Source organism: Macaca nemestrina, chromosome 15 (genome assembly GCF_043159975.1).
Source record: "Macaca nemestrina isolate mMacNem1 chromosome 15, mMacNem.hap1, whole genome shotgun sequence".
NCBI lineage: Eukaryota > Metazoa > Chordata > Mammalia > Primates > Cercopithecidae > Macaca > Macaca nemestrina.
The window spans coordinates 25,845,940-25,873,899 of NC_092139.1; the positions used below are offsets into that span (position 1 = coordinate 25,845,940).

Consider the following 27,960-nt stretch of genomic DNA (forward strand, 5'->3'; position numbering starts at 1 on the left):
AAAAAGTACAAAAACACAAGTTTATATTTATTTAATGCTAAGAACACAGATACTCTAAAGAGATAAAAAGTAGTTTTATTTTTTCTAAATAGGATTTTGATCACAAAAATGCTGGTAATTCAAACCTTTAAAGCGGAAAAGCATATAACCTGAGAAAAATGCAAAACATATTTCATCTCTCACCTGAGTTAGACTTAGAACACCTAAGCATTCTCCTTAAGAGATTAATACAGTCACGTGTTGCCCAATGATAGGGATACATTCTGTGAAATGTGTTGTTAGGTGACTTCGTCCTTGTGCAAACAGCACAGAGTGTACTTACGGAACCCTAGATGGTATAACTACTACACACCTAGACTATATGGTATAGCCAGTTGCTCCTGGGCTACAAACGTGTACATCATGTTACTGCACTGAATACTGTAGGCAACTGTAACATAATGGTATTTGTATCTAAACATAGAAAAGGTATAGTAAAAATACGGTATTATAATCTTACGGGACTGCTATCATATACGTGGTCTGTCATTGACCGAAACATCATTATGTAGTGCATGACTATTAAAATTGTGCAAAAAAAAAAAAAAAACAAGAAAAAAAAAATAAACCTGTATCCATAGTGTTTAAACCGTAAAACCAATACCTGGTACATACATGACAAAAACAAAACAAAGCACGTAAAAGAATATGCAGCCTATAGAATTCAAAGACAACAAAGGTGACAAAGTCAGGTAAAAGAAAGGCAATTAGGGACGTAAGATATTTTTTAAAGCAGGAAGCTGATGATGTCCACTGTAAGCCTGGAAGAAACCAGGAGTCTGAACACGGAGTAGTTACTGATAGGAAGGATAAAGTGCTGCATCTCTAATAGCAAGCAAATTAACTCTGCTGAAATTGCCAGAATGAAGGCCAAAGTGGTTTTCAGTAAAGAGTGTTCTCCTTGACAGCATAGCCAGCATGTGGTTGAGCCGGGACCTGATACCAGCGAAGTGGAATTGCCGCTCTTTGTTCAAGTTTCTAAGTGAGTCACTCAAGTACAGTTCCATGTGGGGGGTGCCCAGGTACTTGGGATAGCCAGGATTGTGGAAGTCAGTGGCTCTGATGGAAGCAGGAGAGCCAGTGGAGCTTGCCACAGAGCCTTGGGAAGACACAGAGGAGGAAGACTTCAAACTGGAAGATCTTGATACAGACATTTTTGAGACTGGTGACCCTTCCATAGATTGAGTTCCTTGAGGAAAGAGAATGTTCTCATCCATGTCAGTCTGAGTGGTGGTCGACCTGGACCAAACCATGGTTTGAGAGCTTGCTATCCTGGTGGTGACTGCAGTCTGGGTCCCAGCACACGCTGTGGTGATGCTGGTTTGTGTTCCCACCTCACTCACACTCAGCCTTGGCATCTCCTCTCCTGGCTCTGTTTGAGTGGCAGCGTCAATGGCCTTTCTGCTCTGGAGCTCGTCCCTGTGGCTGTTGAAGTAGTCTTCCTCACTAACAGTGGAGGACTCACAGTCATGGGGCTTGCGCTCTGCCTTGCCCTCTGCGGGCATCTCTGGGTCCAGGTCCGCCTTCCTGGGAGTACTGGAGAGCCTAGCCAGCCGCATCCGCAGCAGGTTGCCTAGGGTGAGCTCCTTAGACTGTGGTTTTCGGTCGGTGAGGTGATCAAACTTGTTGCTGCTCTGGAAGTGAGACAGGAGTTTGGGACTGATGGGCTTGGACTGGGCATACAGGATTCGGAACTCCAGATCAAAGTGTTCAACCACTTGGCCAGACAGAATTACCAAGTTACTGCTGTTTAATTTGCCATCTGTCCATGTAAAACTTAAGGATTAAAAAGAAACAAACAGCAGCTGGTAAGGATGAGCAATTTTGGTTTACTCACTGTCCATCTGAATAATATAGCACAGGTATCTTACCACATAAGGGTCACAACTTTGGTGATACAATACCTAACATTTGCATGCATTTAACTAGCCTTAACATATATATAACACATATGTGTGTTACCATAAAAGTAAAAAGGCCAGCTGTTTAACAAACACACTAAATGCTCAGCCTCAGAGGGTTTTTTTTGTTTTGTTTTGTTTTGTTTGAGATGGGGTCTTGCTATATTGCTCAGACTGGTCTTGAACTCCTGGGCTCAAGCAGTCCTCCCACCTCAGCCTTCCAAAGTGCTAGGATTACAGGCATGAGCCACCTCACCTGGTCCTTGCCTCAGAGTTTTTAAAAACTAGAAAGGGGGCCAGGCGCGGTGGCTCACGATTGTAATCCCAGCACTTTGAGAGGCCAAAGTGGGCAGATCCCTTGAGGTCAGAAGTTCAAGACCAACCTGGTCAACATGGGGAAACCCTGTCTCCAGTAAAAACACACAAAAAATTAGCCAGGCATGGTGGTGCATGCCTGTAATCCTAGCTACTCAGGAGGCTGAGGTAGGAGAATTGCTTGAACCCGGGAGGCAGAGGTTGCGGTGAGCCGAGGTCATGACACTGCACACTCTATGACAGAGTGAGACTCCGTCTCAAAAAATAAATAAATTAATTAATTAATTAAAAATAAAAAGTAGGGCTTGTAAGTATTTAGGCCAGCATCCCCATTGTAAGGTAAGAAAACTAGGCCAGCACCCCCATTTTAAAGGTACGGAAACCAGATAAAGGGATTATCACAGTGGGGAGCTACTAATGGACCCCATATCAGGCCCCAGGCCCTATGAATTGCTAATGCCCTGCTCCTTGCTACTGTTTGAGTGGTAACATGCCTTCCTGCCCTCAAGCTTGTCCTTGTGGCTGTTGAAGCAGTCTTCCTAACAGTGGAGGACCCACAGTCATGGGGCTATGCTGCCATTTTCACAAAACACCATGGCTCAAAACATGTTAGAGCTGATTAGTGGCCATGTGCCCTTGCCTGTCCAGTGTCCCTTCCCCGCCTCCCTTGTCTGCTAGCAGAACTCACACCCACGTGTACCCCAGAAAGCTTTCATTATCATACTCTCTCCAACCACAATAGGGGCAGGCATATGGTCCAGACTGGCCAGAGTATCCTATTCCCTCGGATGCAGGGATTCATTCAGGTTGGGCATGTAATCCCACCCGAGCCAAGTAATTTTTTAGAGATTTATTTTTTCTTTGTCAAATGGATTCTGACAGAAGGGATTGATAGCAATTCTGAGTGAAAGTGTTTCACCCTTTGGGAGACAGCTACTAAAGACCATGTAAGAAAGCCAGGATCTGGCCGGGTGCGGTGGCTCACGCCTGTAATCCTAGCACTTTGGGAGGCCGAGGCAGGTGGATCATGAGGTCAGGAGATAGAGACCATCCTGGCTAACACAGTGAAACCCCGTCTCTACTAAAAATACAAAAAAAAAAAATTAGCTGGGTGTGGTGGCGGGCACCTGTAGTCCTAGCTACTCAGGAGGCTGAGGCAGGAGAATGGCGTGAACCCAGGAGGCGGAGCCGGCAGAGCACCGAGATCGCACAACTGCACTCCAGCCTGGGCAACAAAGCAAGACTCTGTCTCAAAAAAAAAAAAAAAAAAAAAGAAAGCCAGGATTGTTGACTTTAAAGGGAGAGCCTACCTAAGAACAAAAATCAACTCGAAAACATCAGAATCAGGAGACAGTGTTCTGATCAGTGTGTGGGTCTTAGGTCAAGGTGAACTGAAAACCAACTGTAACTTCCTATGCTTCCTTCCAAGTTCTTCAAGTCAGTACGTTTGAGAGTTAGCTGACACTCGCCATCACCCCACTAATGGTGGTATTTGTACCGGAATAGGTTTCAAATAGAGATCATAAAACACAGTCAACTCTGTCTCCTGTAACCAAAAATCTGGCTAATGCAAAGTCCCCCTGAAAACTGCCTTCAAAGCCTGAGAAGGAAGATTCTTTTGAAAGCCTTCAATGAGGCTGGGCACAGTGGCTCACACCTGTAAGCCCAGCACTGTGGAAGGCCAAGGCCAGCAGATCACATGAGGTCGGGAGTCTGAGACCATCCTGGCCAACACGGTGAAACACTATCTCTACTAAAAATACAAAAAGTAGCCAGGCATGGTGGCATGCCTGTAGTCCCAACTACTCGGGAGGCTGAGGCACAGGAATCACTCCTGAGAGGCAGAGGTTGCAGTGAGCTAAGATGGCGCCACTGCACTCTAGCCTGAGCAACAGAGCAAGACTCCATCTCAAAAAAAAAAAAAAAAAAAAAAAAAAAAGCCTTCGATGAGATAATGTAAATAAAACACCTATCCAACACCAAGATTATAAAACGTCCTCAACAAATGGAAGCTATCATCGTCATCAATTTCATTTGAAGAGTGTAGTTTTTATATTTTAGAACAGCCAAAAACCATTTGTAGTTAAGTTTAGTTAATATAGATAAATCCTACTTGGGTTTTATTTGGGTTAAAAAAAAAAATTTTTTTTAAAAATAAACTTCTTACAAAAGGAAATTCCAAGAAAAAGAGTTCATATTTGTTTTTTCCAACAGCCTCTTTGGTGAAGAAAGTTCAAATTTTATTCTGAGCAATGAGAGTATTGTTTAAAAAGGTGTCAAAATTTTCTTGATCTTACTGCTTCATCTTCCACAAGTCTTCACATTTCTACCTTTACCCAGGGCTGACATGTAATTATCACTCAGGGTTGTATGTTTCTTCAAAAATGGGGTTTTCTTTTTAAAATTCTACAGACACACCTCATGCAAACCATTAGACAATCTACTGCAGAGGCAGCAAAACATACAACCACTGGAGCCACATACGTAAAAATGGCACAAATTCTAGAGATTGATGTAAACCACTCATTATCCCCACCCTCTCTTCAACCTCCCTGCTCTCTACCTTCAGATGCCATTGCCAATGTGAGACTTCAAAGGTGGGTCAGAAACATAATCAGTATTTTCTAAAGTGCTAAATTACAAGGCTTGAAGCAACATATAGGATTTTAGTCTAAAGCTGACAGCTCTGGCTCTGCTTTCAACCCTAATGGAGATGCCTGCAACTGCCCCTACCTTCGAGTGACCAGGGCAAGCTAGGTCCAGATCCCTAAGGAACCAGGATTCCAGATTGTGTGTTGCTGTTAATCCCCAATTTGTCCCCTGCAGACCTGGGTCAAGGCTTGAAATCTAGGACTTGCTGACTGTGTTGTCTCAATACAAGTTCAACTTCTGCATTTTAATCTATGGACTACAGGACAGGGGAGGTGACCCTCACCCAAACTGCCTCTAACAGGAGGCTTTGATAACCAGCTCGTATACACAGATGTGTGCATATCAGAATGCGTGGCCATACAGGCTCCCATTGAGAGGAAAAGGCTTTTACCTTTACGTGACATGCTTTTTAAGAGTTTAGATTAATAAGCCTTGGACGGGTTAGAAACTTACCTGTAGGAGCCTGTTGCCACACGGATGCCATCAATCAACGTGAACTTTTCGTGAACCTTCCCAATAATTTTAGTTCCTGACCTTGCATAGTAGATATTTCCTGTGATAGTCCGAACTGTCATCAGCTGTTGGTGGGGAGTGGGAGAAATATAAACAAACAATTCAGCAATACTCATCCGTTGAGCAAATGATTAAGACAAAAAGGCTGAGTTTACAATTCCCAGATATAATTATTGGCAGATGCGTGGCTTAGGGATACCATTTAGTGACAGTACACACGGTACACTAGCCAAACAGTTCTCAAGCCTCAAGTGATGTTACGTCTACATTTGGTCCTTCTTCTCATCTGTTCTTTTCTTATATTTACTTTTGAGACCCTTAGTTCATGTGTGTATGCCTTCTTTTCGAACCTTTTTGGGATACTAAACAACAGAATTCGAAAAATGATTCTGAAGCAAAATGTGTGGGATAAAATCATCAAAGAAAACACACCAGTAATAAAGAATATTTTAACAAAATCTGAAAGAAGCTAAGCTGATTTTCCTCCAACTTGTTTGTTTAATGGCATCACATCAGAGTACCAGTCCATCCTCACTCACCCTCAACACCATAATGGGTATGGAGAAGAGGAACATAGGATAGGCGTTCTCTAGTACAGGCCTGCTGAGGCAGAAACACTCATATCACATGTGGCTTAACGAGCAATGTCACATCTCCTACAAATACATAATTACCAAAAAGGTACACTGGTGGTGGTATGCTGGGGCAATATATTGCACATGTATGCATAATTATTCCTGTAAAATGACACACATAAATGTATAAGCAATGGCATACAAAATACTACAACAATTTGCATTCTCTGGAGCAGACCAGTGGTTCTATATCATTAAAAATCTTACACATTTAAATTAAATTGTTTGACTCATTGATTCCATAAACATAGAGAGCCCCTACTATGTGCCAAGCCCTGAGACAACAGAGATGTAAGGCATGCTCCTTACCTTCAAGGACTAGAATAAGAGAGAGAAACTAATTGAATGATTTAGAAACTACAATAACACATAACAGCATCCAGAGAAATGAAAACCTATATCCACACAAAACCTCTACACATGTTCACAGCAACTTTATTCATAATAGACAAAAACTGGAAACTATCCAAATGTCCTTCCGTGGCTGAATGGTATAAGATACTATAAATACTCAGCAATGAAAAGGAACAAACTGTTGATACATGCACAACTTGGATGGATTTCAAAAACACTGTGATGAGGGGAAAAAAGCCAATCTTGAAAGTTACATACTGTATAATTCCATTTATATAATAGACTGTAAATGACAAAATTATAGAAATAGAGAACAAATTAGTGGTTGCTAGGGGTTAAAGAGATGGGAGTGATGTGACTATATAAAGGAGGAGGAGGAGGGAGATCTTTGTGGTGATGGAAACTGCTGTCTGGATGTGCATGCATGATGATAACATGGCACAAAGCTGTATACACACATTGTACCAATGTCAATTTCCAGGTTTTGACATTGTACCGTAAGTTACATAAGATGTAACATCTGGGGAAACTGGGTGAAGGGTACATGAAACTTTTCTGTGCAATCTTTGCAACTTCTGTTAATCTATCAATATTCAAAATAAGCTAAAAATAAAACACAAAACAAAACTATGGCAAGACATAATACCACTTCTGTGGTCTTCTTATCAAATGCGTAATCTGAATTTAACTTTGAGAAAACATCAGACAAACCCAAATTCTACAAAAAATTGGCTAGCTTTTTTTTTTTTTCCGAGGTGGAGTCTGGCTCTGTTGCCCAGGCTGGAGTGCAGTGGCATGATCTTGTCTCACTGCAAGCTCCATCTCCCAGGTTCAAGTGATTCTCCTGCCTCAGCATCCCAAGTAGCTGGGACTACAGGCACCTGCCACCACGCCCAGTTAATTTTTTTGTATTTTTAGTAGAGACGGGGTTTCGCCATGTTGGCCAAGCTGGTCTCGAACTCCTACCTCAGGTGATCTGCCCACCTCGGCCTCCCAAAGTGCTTGGATTACAGGCGTGAGCCACCATGCCCTGCTGGCTAGTGTTCTTTAAAGGTGTCAAGACCCAGCCGGGCACGGTGGCAAATGTCTGTCGTTCCAGCTACTTGGGAGGCTAGTTGATACAAGAGGATCAGTTGAGTCCAGGAGTTCAGGACCAGCCTAGGCAGTATAGTGAGACCTCATTTCTTTAAAAAAAAAAAAAAGAAAAAAAATGGAGTGGGGGCAGCGGAGGGGGGGAGGGGGGGCGGGTCAAGACCCTAAAAGACAAAGAAAGATGGAGAAACAGTTCCAGATTAAATGATATGCAGAAGACTTGACAACTAAATGTAAGGTGTGATCCTAGACTGGATTGGATCCTGGACCAGAAAAAGGGCATTAGTGGAATGATGAGGAAATGTATAACTCTGTAAATTAGATAGTATTGATATCAAGTTTATTTCCTGATTTTGTTATTTGTACTGAGGTTTGTAAGATGTTAACATGTGGAGAACTTGGGCTAAGAGTATTCAGGAATTTCTTATATTATTTTTGTGACTTCTTTATAAATCTTAAATTATTTCAAAATAAAAATTAAAAAAAAAAAAAGACGACTAGGGAATGTCATAGAGATACACCTGGACTTGGTGGGAGGAGAGCTTCCTGGAGGAGGTGATGACCCCTGAGCCAAGTCGTAAAGGATCAACATATAATAAGCATAAAAAATACCATTATGGGCAGATTAGGTGTGGTTTTGTGTATCTTTCCCTTTGACACACATCTGCATGTTGTACATGCCTCTGTGATCGTGGCCAAAGCACTCATGAGTGCCTGCACATCAATGTGTGACCAAGTTCCTACAGACAGCACAACCCAACATTCTGAACCAGCTACAGAGGCAAAGCATGGGGAAATCAGCCCCCATACGGCAAGGGCAGAAATTCACTAGCACAGACAGGCACAGGAGACACAAGCAACCAGAAGACAGTGTTTCCCCAGGAAGGAGTAAGACTACAAAAACTGGGGAAGCCAGAGAAATAGGCCTTCTTAAATCCCCCTACAGAGGATCTGGACACCTATGAAGGCAGCAACCAACAGTAGGCACCTGAACTGGTACCTGCTCATAGATTTCTGTCTAGTAGATAAATCAAAGAAAATCACTTGATCAAAGTTGTGGCCAGAACAATTCTGTGATTTCTCTGCTAACGCACAGCTTTAATTATAGAAAGAGCACCTTGAAATTAAACACTGACACCTTCAATTTCTTCACCTGACTAGCTGATAATGCTCTTTTCCATGCCAAAGTGTATCTTCCTTGGGTCCACCTGGCCTCACTTTCTAACCACCTGTTGGGTTACATGGCTGTCTCATCTCAATTGGTCTCTAAACCCCAATCCTGTCTTTATCATGAGGCAATCAACAAGAACTCTGTGGGAGAATCTGAATTTTGTAAATCAAATTGCTTGGTAATAACAAGGTGGTAAGTTAGAGTCTCTTAGGCAATAACTTATAGTACCAAAGACTAAATTCGTTTTGCTGACTGCTTTATATCTAGTACTCGATGCATAATAGATGCTCAGGTGATGAACAAATAAAGTTCTGAAGCTCACAGGTTAAGTTGCTTAATTTTTACACTTGATCTTAGCCAAAAGGCCGAGAAGCGATGGGTTGCTTAATTTTTAAAAAACAAATTCTGGGCCGGGCGTGGTGGGTCACGCCTGTAATCACAGCAATTTGGGAGGCCGAGGCGGATGGATCACTTGAGGTCAAGAGTTTGAGACCAGCCTGACCAACATGGTGAAACCCCGTCTCTATTAAAAATACAAAAAATTAGCTGGATGTGGTGGCGAGCACCTGTAATCCCAGCTACTCAGGAGGCTGAGGCAGAAGAATTGCTTGAACCCGGGAGGCAGAGATTGCAGTGAGCTGAGATCGTGCCATTGCACTCCAGCCTGGGCAACAAGTGTGAAATTCCATGTCAAAAAAACAAAACAGAACAAAAAAAAAATTCTGTAATAAATATGACAATTTTTCTTGCTTCTTTCCATGAAAGTGACCAAGCTAGCTATGCTGTATAGGCTTCCATTGAAACACTTATTTTCAGAATCAGAGAAATAGACATAAAATCTAATTTTACAATAATGTGAAATGAACAGCAGCAGCATGTGATACTGATTACAGACACTGGGGTTGGAGGCAGACATAGGAGGAGGCAGACCCCAGTTGTGGACACTTGGGTTCTCTATGTCACTATTTCCTGATCTGAAACACAGATGCCACTTACCTGATAGGGCTGCTGCCAGAATTCAGTTACATAACATCTGTTAAAAGCACAGAGCAGGCTGGGCGCGGGGCCTAATACCTGTAATCCCAGCACTTTGGGAGGCTGAGGCAGGCAGATCACCTGAGGTAGGAGTTCAAGACCAGCTTGGACAACATGGCAAAACCCTATCTCTACTAAAAATACAAAAATTAGCCAGGTGTGGTGTTGCACACCTGTAATCCCAGCCACTTGGGAGACTGAGGCAGGATAATCGCTTGAACCTGGGAGAGGGATGTTGCAGTGAGCCTAGATTGTGCCTCTGCACTCCAGCCTTGGCAACAGAGTAAGACTCTGTCTCAGAATAAATAAAAAAAAAAAGCATGGAGCAGTGCCAAATACAGAATGGGAGCTCAACAAATACTGGTTGCCGTGATTAAAAGGGCAGCCTCCTGGAACTACTGTCAAAAGCAGCAGCTTCCAGGGTGGCCTTCGGGCCTTCAACAAGGGAGCTGGTCCAGGCTCTATTAAGAGGCAGGACAATACAGGGGAGAGGCCAAGGTCTTGAATCCTAGCATTTCTTTCAACAGCTTAATTGAGATCTAATTCACAGATCATACAATTAACACAAATTCTGTAGTTTTTAGTATATCCACAGATGTACGCAACCCCCATCACCGTTAGTCAATTTCAGGACATTCTCATCAGTTAGCAATAACCCCGTCCTTCCCTCCAACTCCCCAGCCCTAGGCAACCACTAATCGATGTCTCTATAGATTTCCCTATTCTGACTTAATGGAATAATATCATATGTGGTCTTTTGCGACTGGCTTCCTTCACTTAGCATGTTTGCAGGTTCATCCATGCTGTAGCATGTATCAGCACTTCATTCCTTTTTATGGTTGAATAGTACGCTATTGTATAAATAGACAACATATCATTTAACCATTTATCAGTTGATGGGCATTGGATTGTTTCCACTCTTTGACTTTATGAATAATGCTTCTATAAAACTCATACACAAATTTTTGTGGGGGCCTATATTTTCATCTCCTAGGAGAATTGCCAGGTCACAGGTACTGTCCATTTTTTGTAAGACCAGGCAAATGACTTTGCTCACATCCTCAGTCCCTTCCTTGTAAACAGGGATACTGCCACCAACCACCTTGTAGATCATGGATGCTTAGTCACATTCGTTGACTGTGGTGAAACTGGATATAGTGTACCACAAACCTTTTCCTGTTCAGGATGAACTTTCAGATCCATGCACATATCCAAAAACTGAGAGAGGAGAGCCTGGTCCAGAAGGATATACACAGCGACTCCCTGTTTCCTGCATATTTCTTGAAGGTCTCTGAAGATGTCGATGTCTGTGAACACATCCATTACCACTGCAATCACCTACAGGTGAAACGGGGAAGAGCACATGGTCAGCTTATAGGACACCACCTTATAGCATGCTGTCTGGACTCTGGACTCCACTCAGAACTGGGAAATGATCCCTATCCAACAGTTATCCTTCCCTCCTGCTTCTGCAGTATTGGTGCTCCCCTCACCATAGACTCTTTTGCACCTCCAAAGACACCTGGGCCCCGTATCCTACAAATCTTGACTTGGCCTAGCTAACACTCCATGCTGTCACTAGGAGCTAACACTCCCAACTAAACTGTTCATGCTGGCAGGTTTCTCAAAAATACACATCAATCCACTGCCTTGCTCTCTTATGAACCTGCTCCATTCACCTTCTATTCCTCCACTAAACCCCTGTCTTACAGGCTTAATTCAGATCAGCAAGCTGTCTGGTTCTGTGGGTAACACACTGTTATCTTTGGCTTGTAGATTTCCCCACCAGGATTCAGTTTGCTGTCCGTTAAACAAGTAAATAAAACCTTAGATTCTCTCTGAGGGCCCTTCTTGGGGGTAGCAATCTCGAAATCTACTTTTTAAATTATTGTCTGGTTTTAAATCTTAATCTCTGACTTTTTTAAGGCCTGCCCCATTCACCATCAACTCATGACTTGAAAGCAACCAAAGCAGGCCCATGGATTCTCCCATCTTCTGCTTCCCTCCTACTGCATACCACATTTGTTAACATTCTGTTCTTTCCACCAGCCAGGCCTGATCAGCTGTCTGTTGGGCAGGTTCTAACCAAATGGCTTCCACCACACCGGCTCTCCTCAGTAAAAGGCTCTCTCTGCAGTTCTTTGGTATTGTCCACAGTGCAAGCCCATAGCAAAGAACAGGGAAATATTTCCTAAGGATTCTGCCCTTAAGCTCAGAGTAGGCCTTTCTACTCCCCAACAATGTGGCTCCATTCATGCCTCCCAAGTGATTTTCCACACCTAGCATCAGACTACAATTAAGAGCCACCTTTTAGCCATGCATTCTTGGGCAAATTACAGCTGTTTCAAATGTCTGTTTCCTTAGCTGCAAAATAGGGTTGTATCAAGAATTAAATGACTATGTTACATAAAGTACAAGGTACAAAGGATCCCTTAGTATCTGCTCATTTATTCACTTTACCAGTCCCGAGCTGGAGCTGTCCAGACAGTTCAACACAGGGAGACACTGCTCAGCTTTCCTCGCTCTTTTAAAGACAGGCTGCTCCAGCCACAATGCCTCTAATCACACCCTTTGCAGGCTTAAAACCAAGGTCCTCAGCAAACTCCTGGCAAGGCAGTGGGGGTGTCCAAACATCCAGGCTTAGAAACAGGTCCTGACAAACTGAGTCAGAAGCCGGGGGTGTTAACTAAGGAAACCAAGGCTTGGGAGCTCTTCTGTAGTCTGGAGCTATATGGGTTTCTCCTTCCTCCCCATTTCAACAGTAAAAGCCTGTCTCTCAGAATCACATTAACTCTTTTTCTGAAAGTTAGGATTATTCATTTATGGGTTTCACTCCTTCTACTGCAGCAAAGGCTCTTGAATGGGATTGATTCATTTCTGTGGTCCCAGAGGACTCAGGACAGTACATGACAGTCATTACTCCTTAAGGATTTGGGGAACTAAAGAAGGAATAAAGAGACAAAAAGGCAATTTGGATGTCTTTCTCCAACACTCCAGGGCATGGTCTACTAGGATGTGAGACCTTGAAATGCCAGTTCCTGGGAAGTCACTGCTGTGAGGGGGTCGAGAAGACCAGTTACTCTCCTGCTGCCTTTCCCTCCCCACCCCTTTTAATGATGCTGTAAGCTATGGGCTATTCTTGGTAAAGAGCAAGGCTGAAACCCACTGAACACAGTGATTTAAAAAACGAGAAACGTTCTTTCTGAACTCATGGCATCCTCGGAAGTTTATATCCTCCACTGGCTTTACACATCCTATTTTGACAGTCCTATTCATCCTACTCATTCGGGTCATACAGCAGGGATTAAAGACAAAAGGTCTGGGCAGAGAACCCAGCTCTACCACCTACCAGCTCTGTGACCTTGGGCAAGTGGCTTAATCTCTTGAGCCTCAGTTTCCTCCTCAGGAGGATACAATTAATAGCATCTGGGTCAAAGGGCTGCTGTGAGGATTAAGTGAAATAAAGCATGGAAAGGGCTTAGCACAGGAGGGCAAGGCAGGAAACGGGTGCTATTATGCAGCCAAGACCTCCTCAGAGCCCACCGTGGGCTGCACACTGCACTAGGCAGAAAGATGGCTATGAGGAATTTGACATAGACCCAACTTACCTCAAGGAGAGGACACAGGATGCAGAGAGGCAAAATGATATATATAGCTTAAGCAATTAAACTAAGGGGGCTGGGCATGGTGGCTCATGTCTATAATCCCAGTGCTTCGGGAGGCCAAGGTGGGTGGATTACCTGAGGTCAGGAGTTTGAGACCATCCTGGCCAACATGGTAAAACCCTGTCTCTACTAAAAATACAAAAAGTTAGCTGAGCATGGTGTCATGCACCTGTCATCCCAGCTACTAGGAAGGCTGAGGTACAAGAATCACTTGAACCCAGGAAGTGAAGGTTGCAGTGAGCCGAGATCGCACCATTGCACTGCAGCCTGGGCAACAGAGCAAGACTCCATCTCAAAAAACAAAACAAAACAAAACAAAACAAAAACAAGGTGTCTCCTCCAGTGGTGGACTATAGGCACTATAGGTACTCAAATGCTTACCAGATAAGAGCAGGGAAGGCTTCCTGGAGGAGATGGCATTTGAGCTGAATCACAAGGACACTTGGACAAGGGCATGGGAGAAGTGAAGGGAGGAGAAGGCATTCCCACGGGAAGCCATATGATGACAAAGGAAGAGGTAGGGAATGACGGGGTATGTACCAGTCTAGCTGGAATGTACAGCATGTATGAAAGGGAGTCACGGGACATGACTGGAAAAGATGGATGAATGAGCAAGATCACAGAAGGCCCCGAATGCCAACTGAGGAATCAGTTTCAAACTTCTCCACATTGCCTGTATAAGAGTAATGAGTTCAAAGTGAAGCATCCAACAGGATGGGAGAAACTGATGCCAGAAGAGACTGGTATAGGTCAGAGTCTGGCCCCACCTCCTCCAACACAGGACCTACAACACGTCAGTCACGTGGATATTCTTTAGGTTAAGCAACTTCAATAAATGTTTAGGAGGACTAGAGACCAAATGAAGAAAAATCAGTGACATGGCAGAAGCAATGAGGGTTGCAGAAGAGGGAAGAAGGAAAATCAGTGGCAGGCAAGAAGCAATGAGGTTGCAGAACAGGGAAGGAAGCCATGGGAGAGCCCAGCAGTGGGTGACATGGGCTGAGGATGACAGGGAGAGGGATATTCAGATACAAGGAAACAGGAAACACAAGACAAGAAGCAAGAGCGAGGGGTGGGCTTCGAAATGAATTTTGAGGTGGCAGTAAAACCTTCAGAAAGAGGTCTGGAATATGCAGGTGTAAGAATGAGAGTAGTGCTCACGGGAGAAAGCTAAAGAGGAAAACGCACACACCTGCTTGCCTCTCTGATTTCCCACTCTTCTTTCAAATCTTCAGGGTGGACCCAATCGAGGCAGGCAGGTGTTGAGCACTGAGGATCTAGTGTCAATCCCTGTCCTCGAGAACGCAGTCTAATGAGACAGGAGACAAGCCAGGGGTAACAGAGTGTGATGGGCCAATGGACACGTACCCTCAGTGCTTCTGGGAAACAAAGACCAGAAAAACCCAGCCCAGCTGCTGGATTAGAGACCTGCTGGGGGCAGAGGCATGCGCCCAGGGGCCCACAGCACAAGGCACCACCAAGCTGAATTTTGATTCACCACTTAACAAAACAATTGTGCAACACCTTTGTTATATGGTGAGTAAATACCTAATTTGCTATTTGTTCCACCGTTTGGTTTTAAAGCCTCACCCTTTCCTGCGTGTTGGATTTGAACACTAGTCCTTAACATCCTCAGGGTGTGTAGAGTTGATGGAGGTTTTTCTTTCCCTGACTCCCCCTATACCCAGCACCCACTCCTTTCTTACTAAAGCAGGACTCTTCAAAGTATTCATCTATTTTTTGTTTTTGGAAACAAAGTTTCACCCCATCGCCCAGGATGGAGTGCAGTGGTGTGATCTCGGCTCACTGCAACCTCCCCCTCCAAAGCACAAGCAATCCTCCCACATCAGCCTTCCAAGTAGCTGCGACTACAGGCACATGCCACCACACCTGGCTAATTTTTGTAGCCATAGAATCTCACCATGTTACCCAGGATGACCTCCAGCTTCTGAGCTTAAGTGATCCACCCACCTTGGCCTTCCAAAGTGCAGAGATTCCAGGCATGAGCCACCATGCCCAGTCAAAAGTACTTGTCTTTTACAGAGGAAAAGTCCACAGTCCTACTGTAGAAGCAATCAGTAGGAAGGTCTTCCTTCAAATCCCCATCCCCATCCCCCTATTCCTATGTCCCAGCCCTCATGCAACCAATTCCTGCGTAGCTGAATTAGACCTGGGGCTAGACTGAAGGGACACTCTGTTCACTGAGCTGAGCAATGACCTGGACTCATCCACTAACCGGCTGAGTCCTGCTTTCCAAGCCAGGATGCATCTCCTAGGTGTCCGGTGCTCATGCTGCATCCTGTGGGCCCAGAAATACACCTGGACTTGAATACTGATGTGGAAATTGGCCACTGCTCCCACTCCTGGAGGCATAATGTGCAAAGGACAAAGGCATGTCTGGAAGGCAGGCAGCCCTTGCACATCAAGTGCCCACAGTCATGGCACTCTCCCAGTCTGTGCTGCGTGGAGCCCACCCACTCTCTAAGGGCTAGAAAGTCATGAGAGTGGTGACTTTCAAGAGTCCCTTCCAGGATCAACACCCATTTGCAATTTGCAACTCAGTGCAAGTCAGTTACAACAGGAGATGTGAGGAGGACGTATTCAGCTAGTCAGGGGCCTAATGGCCAGCCTAATGCAGCACCCCACTGTTCCTGCACTTCTCCAGCCATATCTGGAGCAACTGCACCTGTGCACATCATCTCAGGTGACAAATCTCAAGCCTATCTCTCTCAGTCCTTCTACCTATCCCCTCCTGATTTGTACCAAGGGACTTGGGAACCTATGTAGTTGAACAGCAGACATCATGATGGCCTTCTTGGTCTCTGGGAAGGTCACAGACCCTGTTTATGTTACTTGCCAAGTAGAACTGAACTCTTTTCTCCTTGCCTTTTTTTTTTTTTTTTTTTTGAGACGGAGTCTCGCTCTGTCGCCCAGGCTGGAGTGAAGTAGCCGGATCTCAGCTCACTGCAAGCTCCGCCTCCCGGGTTTGCGCCATTCTCCTGCCTCAGCCTCCCGAGTAGCTGGGACTACAGGCGCCCGCCACCTCGCCCGGCTAGTTTTTTGTATTTTTTTAGTAGAGACGGGGTTTCACCGTGTTAGCCAGGATGGTCTCAATCTCCTGACCTCGTGATCCGCCCGTCTCGGCCGCCCAAAGTGCTGGGATTACAGGCTTGAGCCACCGCGCCCGGCCTCTGCTTGCCTTCTTGCACAAAAGCTCAAAAGTGCTATCTAGAGATTTCAAAACCCCATTACCTATCATCCCCAATCTATAGATGAGAAAGCCAAAGCTTGAAGAGGTTAGGTAACTTGTTCAAGGTGACAAACTTAAGCAAGTACAAGGGCTGGAATTTCAACCCAGGTCTGTGTGACTCTGCAGTCATCTAAGAAAAGTACTACACTCAGTATTTTATATCATTCCAAACAAGTTTAATGGGCAGTTCTTCACATGATTGGGAGCTTAGAACGAACACTAAAGGCTCAGCAGCGTAGCCCATGAAGTGCATGGGCTCGAGCTCACCACGGATGATTGAGACTACCTACCTCATAGTGTTTATTGGCAGTTCCTAGCATATGGAAAGCCCTCAAATGGTAGCTACTCATATTCTTAGTCCCAATTCTGTCACTATCCCTGGACAAGCCATTCCATCTGAGTCTCAGTGTCCTTGAAACAAGGCCCCTTCCAGCTCTTCGAAGTCAGTGATTCATACACACTCAATGGGCAGGTCTGGGCTCTGACCAGGCACATATGCAGCCCCAAGAGGCCCCTCAGGGCCAGTCATTCCAGTTCTCATTCCAGCTCTTCTTCCTCTGTGTGAAGCAGGAAGTTCGTACCGATCACCCCTTCTCACTGCACCTCAGTTTCCCTCCCTTCCCTTCCAGAGTCATAAAGTGAGGTCAGGTGTGCAACATGCTTGGAATTCCACCAAAGATCTGCACACGTTCAAAGATATGTCAGCCTGTGCTGCAGTCAATAACATGCTGGCCGCTGCATTCTCCCAGCTGACCACATGGCCTCCATTGCTCCTTCACTTCCTCTCCTTACTCTCGAGGGACCCTCTTGCTAAAAAAGCAAAAGATATATTTTCTCCCCATGTATTACATGTTTTAATAGAACAGAAATGATCTCCTTGGGATTTTGTTAAAAACCTTTAAGTAACTATCTTGACATCTTTGGAGTTTAAAAACAAAAAAGAATGTAAATTCCCATAGCGAAACCTAAACTTGCTTGTATATACTGTTTTCCCTCTGTTTCAGAGGCTATTATCAAATTAACAATTTAGGTCAGGCACAGTGGCTCACGTCTGTAATCCCAACACTTTAGGAGGCTGAAGTGGGAGGATCACTTCAGGCCAGGAGTTTGAGACCACTCTGGGCAACACAGTTGAGATCCCGTCTCCACAAAAAACTTTTTAATGATCTGGGCGTGGTGGCATGTGCCTGTAAGTCCCAGTTACTTGGGAGTCTGAGGCAGGAGAATTACTTGAGCCTGGGAGGTCGAGGCTACAGTGAGTCATGATTGCACCACTGCACTCTAGCCTGGGCAACAGAATAAGAACTTGTCTCAAACAAACAAACAAGCAAACAAATAAAACAATTTAAGTATCAGATGAAAGTGCTGGCAGGGTCACCAGAGGGTGGCGGGAGCAAAGTTTTTACTGACCTGTGGAGGGACTGACCACTATTCAGTAATCTGTACTATTCCAGCACGAAGTATACAAGCAGGCGGGCTTTTCAAAGGGGAGGGAAAAGCACCAAGAAGTTAGGGGGTAGGGGGAGGAGGGCTTCTCATTTTGAGTTGTTTTTATAAGTATGTAAAACATTTGCCTAGTTCCAAAATCCAATTTACAAAACAAGGTACTTTCAAAGATACCTAGTTTCCATCCTTGTCCCTCCCTCCCCATTGAGATAATATTTCCAATAGTTTTTGTTTATTCTTCCATTTTTAATATAAACAAGTATACATAGGTGTATATAAACATATTTGTTTTATATAAACAAGTATACTATGTACATACCTATGTATATGTGTTTATATCCCCCTATAGATAAAAGGTAGCATGGAATATACATTGTTCTAGACTAGTGTGGCCCAACAGAACCTTCCAAGATGACAGAACTGAATCTTTACTTAATTTTAATCCATATAAACTTTAATAGCCTCATGTGGCTACCACATTGGTCAGTACCATTCTAGATACCGCATATCAGAGCTAGTCTTCATTCCTTCTTGGAGCTACAGGATATTCCACTGCAGAGACAAATTGGTTTATTCACAATGATGAACTCACCCTCTACTGATGAACACCTAAACTTTTTCCTGTGTTCTGCTATTATAATTAGTGTTGCAACACATGGCCTATTGTCTACAACTATTCATTTTTTTTTTTTTTTTTTTTTTTTTTTGAGACGGAGTCTCGCTGTGTCTCCCAGGCTGGAGTGCAGTGGCGTGATCTCGGCTCACTGCAAGCTCCGCCTCCCGGGTTCACGCCATTCTCCCGCCTCAGCCTCTCAAGTAGCTGAGACTACAGGCGCCCGCCACCACGCCCGGCTAGTTTTTTGTATTTTTAGTAGAGACGGGGTTTCACCATGTTAGCCAGGATAGTCTCGATCTCCTGACCTCGTGATCCACCCGCCTCGGCCTCCCAAAGTGCTGGGATTACAGGCTTGAGCCACCGCGCCCGGCCAACTATTCATATTTTTGCCAATGTATCTAGATACATAGAAGTGGAAGTGCTAGATCAATGGGTAAATATAACTGAAATTTTGCTAGATATTGCCAAATTCCCTTCTGAAGGTTATATCATTTGCATCAAGAATTTTCTTTTTTTTTTTTTTGAGACGGAGTTTCACTCTTGTTGCCCAGGCCGGAGTGCAATGGCGCGATCTTGGCTCATTGCAACCTCTGCCTCCCGGGTTCAAGCTATTCTCCTGCCTCGGCCTCCCAAGTAGCTGAGATTACAGGCATGTGCCACCACGCCCGGCTAATTTTGTATTTTTAGTAGAGTCGGGGTTCAAGATTTTTTTAAGCCAATATACCCACTACATTGGTTTTTGCTTTCTTTTTTCCTGAAATAACGTACGCTCTATCCATAAAGCAGTCAGAGAAGAATCCTACAGCTTCCTTACTGTCTGCTAGACACTAAAGGAAAAGAATAAAGAAATGGCGGACAGAGGCCAGGCACGGTAGCTCACACCTGTAATCTCAGCACTTTGGGAGGCCAAGGAGGACAGATCACGAGGGTCAGGAGCTCGAGACCATCCTGGCCGACACGGTGAAACCCTGTTTCTACTAAAATACAAAAAATTAGCCAGGTGTGGTAGCAGGCACCTGTAGTCCCAGCTACTCGGGAGGCTGAGGTAGGGGAATCGCTTGAACCCGGGAGGCAAAGGTTGCATTGAGCCAAGATCACACCACTGTACTCCAGCCTGGCGACAGAGCGAGACAGACAGAGAAAGAAAAGAAACAGAAGAAAGAAAAAAAAGAAAAGAAAAGAAAAGAAAAAAGAAGAGAGAGAGAGAAAGAGGGAGGAAGGGAGGCAGGGAGGGAGGGAGGGAGGGAAGGAAGGAGAAAGAAAGAAAAAGAAAGAGAAAGAGAGAGAAAGAAAGAAAGAAAGAGGGAAACAGGGAAAAAGAAAGAAAAAGGAAGGAGGGAAGGAGGGAAGGAGGGAGGGAGGGAGGGAGGGAGGAAGGAAGGAAGGAAGGAAGGAAGGAAGGAAGGAAGGAAGGAAGGAAGGGATGGGGGGAGGGAGGGAGGGAGGGAGGGAGGGAGGGAGGAAGGAAGGAAGGAAGGAAGGGAGGAAGGAAGGAAGGGGCAGACAGAAAGTAGAATGGTGGTTGCCAGGGGCTGGGAAAGGAGAATATGAGGAGCTAGTGTTTAATGGGTACAGAGTTTCACCTTGGGAAGCTGAAACAGCTCTGGAGATGTCTGCTAGTGACAGCTGCACAACAGTGTGAACCTATTTAATGCCACTGAACTATACACTTACAATTGGTTAAAAGGGTAAATTTTGCTATGTATTTTTTACCACAATATTTTTTAAAAGAAATGGCTAAATTCTAAAATCCTTAACCTGACACATGAAATCAAAAGGAAGGGATAAACAGCAGCAACACTTCAGTCCAGTGGGTAACATCCCATAATGATGCACTAGTGAGAACTTCTAGGCCAGTGGTTCACAACTGGGGGCGATTTTGCCCCCAGAGGACATTTAGCAATGTCTGGAGACATTTTTTATCGCGGTAAAATAGATAAGTTTGCCATCTTAATAATTTTTAAGTGTACAACGTAGTGGCAATAATTACATTCACAACCATCACTACTATCTGTTTTTTTTTTTTTTTTTTTTTTTTGAGACAGAGTCTCACTCTTTTGCCCAAGCTGAAGTGCAGTGGAGCAATCTCCACTCACTACGGCCTCCGCCTCCCAAGTTCAAGCAATTCTCTGCCTCAGCCTCCCAAGCAGCTGGGATTACAGGTACCTGCCACCATGCCCGGCTAATTTTTGTATTTTTAGTAGAGATGGGTTTCACCATCTTGGCTGTGCTGATCTCGAACTCCTGACCTCGTGATCCACCCACTTCGGCCTCCCAAAGTGCTGAGATTACAAGCGTGAGCCACCACGCCCAGGCTATCTGTTTCTAAAACTTTTTCATAGCCCCAAACAGAAACTCTGTGCCCATTCATCAGTAAGTCCCTATTTCCCCCTCTGGAGACACTGAATATCATGACTACCTGGGGTGAGGGATACCATTGGCATCGAGTGAATGGGGGCCATGAATGCTACTCAACATCCTACAATGCACAGGACAGACCCTCAGGACAAAGAATTATCCAACCCAAAAGGTCAATAGTGCTGAGGGTGAGAAGCCCTGCTTGGGGCTGACACGAGCATTTGGAACAGAAACTGATCACACCACACAGGCTCTACTGTAATGCAGAGGAAAGTTATGCAAGAACAGGAAAGCCTTAATTCAGATACATCCAAGTACATGCCAGGGGCCCCCAACAGATTCCTTAGCTGCTGCTCCTCCTGGCAGGGCTCTCTGGGAATGCAATGATCCCAACTACTAACGCTCAGGTTATCAAGAGGATGCCCGAGGGTGAGGTCATAGCAAAAGGGGCCTCTTTGGAACAAAAGAGCATAGGGAATAGGCACTGGTAAGAAAGGTGACTCTGAGGAATTGGAACCTCCTGGTGGTACCAGTTTTGCCTCTGAACTCCCATTCAACAAACTGGAATAGCCGGACAGCCAATTCATAAGCACATTGCCAAAATGACACTACATAGCCCTTCCAGGCAAGGGGCCACAGCTCAGCCAAATCCCAGTTCACATAGCAACAGAGGCAAAAAGCTGAATGAGTCATCAATAGATACAGTGGTAGAGGGGTGGACCTAGAGCAAGTACGTGGGGAAAATATCCTGCATAGTTCAAGATTATCCAAAAACTTCCTTAGGAAGCAAACATATGGGTTCTCAAAAGGTTCAAAGCAGTATTTCCTCCAGTTTTGGTGAAGCTCGCCTAAGCACCTGGTAAGCAGCCAGCTTGTATTCAAGCCATGCTACACATAATTGTGTTTTTATTTATTTTTTAGAAACAGGGTCTTGCTCTGTCACCTAAGCTGGAGTGCAGTGGCATGATCATAGCTTACTATAGCCTCCAACTCCTGGGCTCAAGTAATCCTCCTGCTTCAGCCTCCTGAGTAGCTGGAACTACAGGCACATGCCACCACACCCAGCTAATTTTTTAACTTTTTGTAGAGACGGGATCTCACTATGTTGCCCAGACTGGTCTCAAACTCCTGACCTCAAGAAATCCTCCAGCCTTGACCTCCCAAAACACTGGGATTACAGGCATGAGCCACCACGCATGGCCAAACCATTTGTTTTTAAACACTGTATCTCATTTAGTGTGGCAGAATGCCCACACTTTGAAAGGTATATAGAAACAGTGTCAAGGAAGGGGATGGCAGATTCACAACCCCCAGGCACAGCCACCCAGGGACAAATACTTGCTGAGTAGAAAGGCAGACAGAATCACCTGAACTACTTTTCTTCCTACCTCCCACTCCCTTTCTCCCACCCTTTATTTCTCCTTAAAGCATGTAGCTGAATGAGCAAAGCTGCACATAATAGGCCCCTACAGTATTTACTGAGCACCTTTTATGTATCAGACACACTGAGTGATTCTGTGTGGTCAGAGAGCTGCTGGATAAAGCCTATGCCAGAACCAGCCATTTAGGCTGCAAAGCCAGGATTAGGCCCTGCCATTTACCAAGTAACCCTGGCTTCCTGTGCCTATACTCTGGTCAAGGAGCTTCATATTCTGGCTTCTTCCAGAGACATTCCTGAAGATGCAAGGTGGTCCCCAGACCACCTTAGTGAGGGCAAATAAAGCTGCACGGGGCAAACGCTGAGCTCTGACCCTGCTCTACTGCAGCCTGGCCCCAACCTCTGGGGTTAAGTGGGACCGTTCACGTGGCATTCAAAGTTCCTTCATTCACCCACCAAAAGGTTCCCATAGATCCCTCTGCTCCAGGTACCAGAAGTATCTATCTGGCTCCATCTTTCACAGGGAGAGGAAAACGCACTCTAGTTTACAAAACCTAAACCCAGAGACTTATATTCTTCTGGCATCATTAACCACCTTCCCCACTTGATGGGTTGAGGAGGTTCTCTGCCAGCCTTAATGCCTCCTCCTCTAAAAACTGACCACCTCGTTTTCTTCCTGAAAAGGACAGGTCTAGTCACTGTCATTTTCCTGTTCATAGAATACGCAACATGGAAATTAAAAAGTCCCAATCTTCAACTGTTACAAACCTTCAGCCTGTTGAAAACTAACAAAGCTCCAATCCTTCCTCATGGCAGGGAGGCTGTGTGCTGTAGGGATTAGGAGTGTGGGCTTCAGTGGTCAGGCACAGTGGCTCACGCCTGTAATCCCAGCACTTTGGGAGGCTGAGGCAGGCGGATCACAAGGTCAAGACCAGCCTGGCCAACATGATGAAACCCCGTCTCTACTAAAAATACAAAAATTAGTAGCAGGCGCCTGTAATCCCAGCTACTTGGGAGGCTGAGGTAGGAGAATCGCTTGAACCCGGGAGGCAGAGGTTACAGTGAGCCGAGACTATGCCACTGCACTCCAGCCTGGGCAACAAGAGCAACTCTGTCTCAAAAAAAAAAAAAACAAAAAAAAAAACACCCTACAAAATTTAGCTGGGCTTGGTGGTGTGCTCCTGTAATCCCAGCTGCTTGGGAGGCTGAGTCAGGAGAATCACTTGAATCCAGGAGGTGGAGGTTGCAGTGAGCTGAAATCATGCCACTGCACTCCAGCGTGGGTGACAGAGCAAGACTGTCTTAAAAAAAATAAATAACAACAACAACGAAAAAAAACATGTGCGCTTCAGAGCCGGAACTAGACAGACTTGGGCTTGAGCCCAGCTCTGTCCCATGCTAACTGTGTGATCTTGGGCAAGTTACTTAACTTCTCTGTGCCTGGTCTTTTCTTAATTGTGGCCTCCTCACAGGGTTTGAAGAGTTAAATGAGGTAATTCAGGTCAAGGGTTTAGCACAGAAACTGACCCATTCTAAATGCTCAATCATATCACCATTAGGTACCTTTGCCATCAGAACACGGATGCAGAACAGCTTCTCATTTCATCCTGAAAGCAGCCTAAGACCTACACCTTTATGATCCTTGCTGTCACAGGTACTAGACTTCAAAGGATGTGGTCAAGGTGACACAGCCACTCCCTTGTTCACAATGCATGCCCTTAAACAGTGGTAGCACTTAGCCAACCACCAGATCTGCTCTCTGTCACCTCTCCCCACCCGAGCACAGGCTCCTGAATCCTCCACAGCGAGTGTGGTTGTTAACAGTGGTTCAGACATTCTGTGCCTCAATTTGAGTACAGGGTCCTTCATTCTCTAGCTGCATGACTCTGGGGCTACTTAACTTCTCTATGCCCCAGTTCTATCAGCTGTAAAATGAAGATGATAATCGCACCTTCCTTGGGATTACTTAGAACAGTGCCTGGCAAATAGAAAGCATTACTTTTTTTTTTTAAAGAGACAGGGTCTCCCCACGTTGCCCAGGCTGGAGCACAGTAGCCATTCACAGCATGGTCATAGTGCACTACAGCCTCGAATTCCTAGACTCAACCAATCCTCCTGCCTCAGCCTCCTGAGTAGCTGGGACTACAGGCACATGATACCATGCCTGGCTTTTTTTTTCTTTTTTTTTTTTTTCTCAACAAAAGAGCGTCTGGGACCTCAAATTCAGCACTGTCTCAAACCCAACTCATTTCAGCATCCCTTACCCCAGCTTCCTCTCCTACCACTAACCCGCTATGGGGAATTTGGCTGCCCCCAAACATTCCAGTTCCTTAAACACTTGTGGGCCAGCCCCCATACCCTAGGTCTGGCAAGCCCAACCCAGCTCTGAGGTCACTGCCACTCCACAGACTTTCTTTCTTCAGCCCTTTCCGCAGTACCTGTAGCAGACTCCTCACTGCTTCCCATCAGCACACTGTCTACCCTCAAGTGTTGGCAAGGTTGATGCCTTCTCCTGTGGTCCCAGGCCTGGTAGTGTCTGATACACAGCAGGCAATGAGTAAGCAAATAATTTGGCATCTATTCGACCTACTGAAAATACTCATTGGATTTTTTTTTTTCCCAAGACGGAGTCGTGCTCTGTCGCCCAGAGCTGGAGTCCAATGGCGCAATCTCGGCTCACTGCAACCTCCACCTCCCAGGTTCAAGCAATTCTCCTGCCTCAGCCTCCCGAGTAACTAGGATTATAGATGCGTGCCACCACGCCCTGCTAATTTTTGTATTTTTAGTAGAGATGGGGTTTCACCATGTTGGCCAGACTGGTCTCGAACTGCTGACCTCGTGATCCGTCCACCTCAGCCTCCCCAAGTGCTGGGATTACAGGCTTGAGCCACCGTATCCAGCCAATACTCATCGGATTTAAAGGTAACTTTCTCAGTTTAAACTGCCCACGTTCCAAATATAGCATCTCAGAGGGAACTGTGGGTAGCTAGACTAGGGCAGCAGGTTCTATCTGGAAATGTCAGTATTACAAAACGCCCATGGGATGAGGGAGAGTCTGAGCTCCCGGCTCCATCCCCTCCTCAGGCCAGCACGTGAGTTTAATTTCCCTCTGGCCTCTGGTTCCAGTGCCCCTTTGCTATCACTAAAATTTTGGGATGGGCAAAAGACTAGAACAATCCACAGCTCTCACTATATAGACCAGTTCTTTACATTTTTCAGGTTCCAAGTGCTCAAGTTCTACTGGAGGTGAGCTTTGGGAATGCATACCTACACAAGTCTGCCTTTTCCATCTTTTTAATCTTCTCACTGAACCCGCAAGGAAAATGTCTACTGCATCAAAAAACCCTCAGCCCACCTAAAGCACCTCAGGGCTGGTAAAAGCCTAGCTGCAGCCCACAACCACTCCCTCAAAAGCAAGGCACTAGGTCACTGTATCCACTACCACTGCAACCCCACCAGTCAGGGAAAGAATATTAAGAACATTGGTGAGAATTGGGGCTTGGACTTGGACATGTCAACCTGACAATGCACTGGTGTCTTCACCCACAGTCAGACACACTCATGTACCAGCCCTCGCAAGTCTTACCATGGCTGGGGCTTTATCTGCCATGTCCCTGGCACAGGCAGACAGCCAGGAAGCCGGGCACTGCCAGTCAGCAAGCAACCTGACCATGGTTCCAGACCAAGGTGTCTGCCACCGTACTGTTCTGCCACACCCACATGCAGGCTGCCTTCTTCCTCCTTGATCCCCAACACCCTGCTGCAGCTTCATCGAGGCTGGCAAGCAGACAAGACCTCCACTGTGCCCATGACCATGCCATACTGAGTCAGACAGTAGGACCAAAACCCACTATGAATACAGAAGCCGATCTAATGCAAATGTATCTGCATTTTAGGAGACCACTGCAATCTGGCACAGACCCAGCCTATGGAAAACTCCTTGCCCCTTTCATTCACAGCGGCAAATTTCCCCTCCAGTCTCTGGCAGTAGAAAAAGCGGCAGGGGGCAGGGCGCAGTGGCTCACGCCTTAATCCTAGCACTTTGGGAGGCCGAGGAGGGTGGATCACCTGAGGTCAGGAGTTCGAGACCAGCTTGGCCAACATGGCAAAACCCTGTCTCTACTAAAAATACAAAAACTAGCCGGGAGTGGTGGCAGGCGCCTGTAATCCGAGCTACTTGGGAGGCTGAGGCAGGAGAATCACTTGAACCCGGGGACGGAGGTTGCGGTGAACTGAGTTCCCACCACTTCACTCCAGCCTGGGCAAAAGAGTGAGACTCTGTCTCAAAGAAAAAAAAAAAAAAAGACAAGAAAGAAAAAGCGGCAGGGGTCTCACTTTGCCACTTGTGTTTATCTGCTTTTTACAACATAAGATGCGTGAAAGTAATTAGCAATAATAATTGATTCCTAATGCCCCGTAGTTGTCTCTGGAGACCACCTTCCTGGAACTTTCCCTAGGTAAGTTCTTTGGTAATGAGTCTCCTAAGAAGCTCCTGAAAGTGGGATGTAGCGTTGGCTGACAGCCAGGGAAATCGGCAATTTTCCAAGTTTGATTTCAACTGAAATTTGGAGCTGGGAGTACTTCTGGTCCCTCCTTCAGGGATATGAACGTTAGGAGATGGAACCCGGACACAATTCTTATCCTTGGGAACCGAGGCTTCCCCACTATCCCCTGCCACCAGGAGCGGCCCGGGGGATCCGGGGAAGACACGCAGAGTGGGGTGTGAGTCGGGGACCCCGGGACCCCGTGGCCCGCGCTTCCGGTAGGGAGCTGAGGAGGTAGTCGCCCCGGCCTGTGCTCCCCGCAGGCCTCAATTTCCCATTCTTGAAGGGGGTCTCCCGTGCGACCCAGGGCCCGGGAGGGCCGCTCACCTCTCGCGCCGAGCGGAGCTGCTGGCGCAGAGCGTCCTTGCAGCCGTAGGGGCCGCCCTCGCCCGTGCCGCGGGGCTGGAAGTGGGCCTCGACGCGCGTGGCGCCGCGGTAGGCGCCCTGGTAGAAGGCGGGCCAGCCGAGCTCCAGCAGCGGCGGCTCCAGGTCCGACTGCTCGGGGAAGTAGGTGCCAGACGAGCAGTCATGCGAGGAGCCGAACGAGTCCTCGGCCGCCGCCGCCGCGCCCTCCTCTCCTGGCCTCTCCGCCGCGCGCAGGATGGCGTGCACCTCATCGGGGTTCAGGAAGCGAGCCAGGCGCTCGCGTCGCAGGAAGGCCGCGAAGGCTTCGGGGCCGCCGGCCACCAGCTCCTCCAGAGCCAGGCGCCGTGACTCGCTGAACAGCTCGGCCGGGTTGGGCGGCCCGCACGGAGACAGGCAGGCAGCCGGCAGTTCGTCCAGGCCCTCGGACAGCAGAGCCATAGCGGCACTCGGACGCGACAGCCCTCGGACAAGAACCAGCCTGCAGGCCCACTTTATAGGCAACCTTTGAATCAAACAGGCCCGCGCCATTGGCCGCACCTCCCCGCCTCGACTCTCCCATTGGCTGCATTCCTTCCAATAGCGGAGCGAGGCGGGGCGCAAGCCTCTACGGTTCCGCCCCCTCATGCGTTA

At 46.2% G+C, this 27,960-nt stretch overlaps 1 protein-coding gene across 1 annotated transcript; it reads right to left on the reverse strand.

Moving 5' to 3' along the window:
- Nucleotides 1-55: 55 nt before the first annotated feature.
- Nucleotides 56-27,955, reverse strand: LOC105496341 (family with sequence similarity 83 member D). The gene is made up of 4 exons (XM_011766688.3): nucleotides 27,292-27,955; nucleotides 10,878-11,045; nucleotides 5,361-5,485; nucleotides 56-1,815 (listed from the first exon to the last, which is right to left on the reverse strand). The coding sequence occupies exons 1-4, from the start codon at nucleotides 27,952-27,954 to the stop codon at nucleotides 834-836; spliced, it is 1,938 nt and encodes a 645-aa protein (XP_011764990.2). The 5' UTR covers nucleotide 27,955; the 3' UTR covers nucleotides 56-833.
- Between the last annotated feature and the right edge of the window lie 5 nt (nucleotides 27,956-27,960).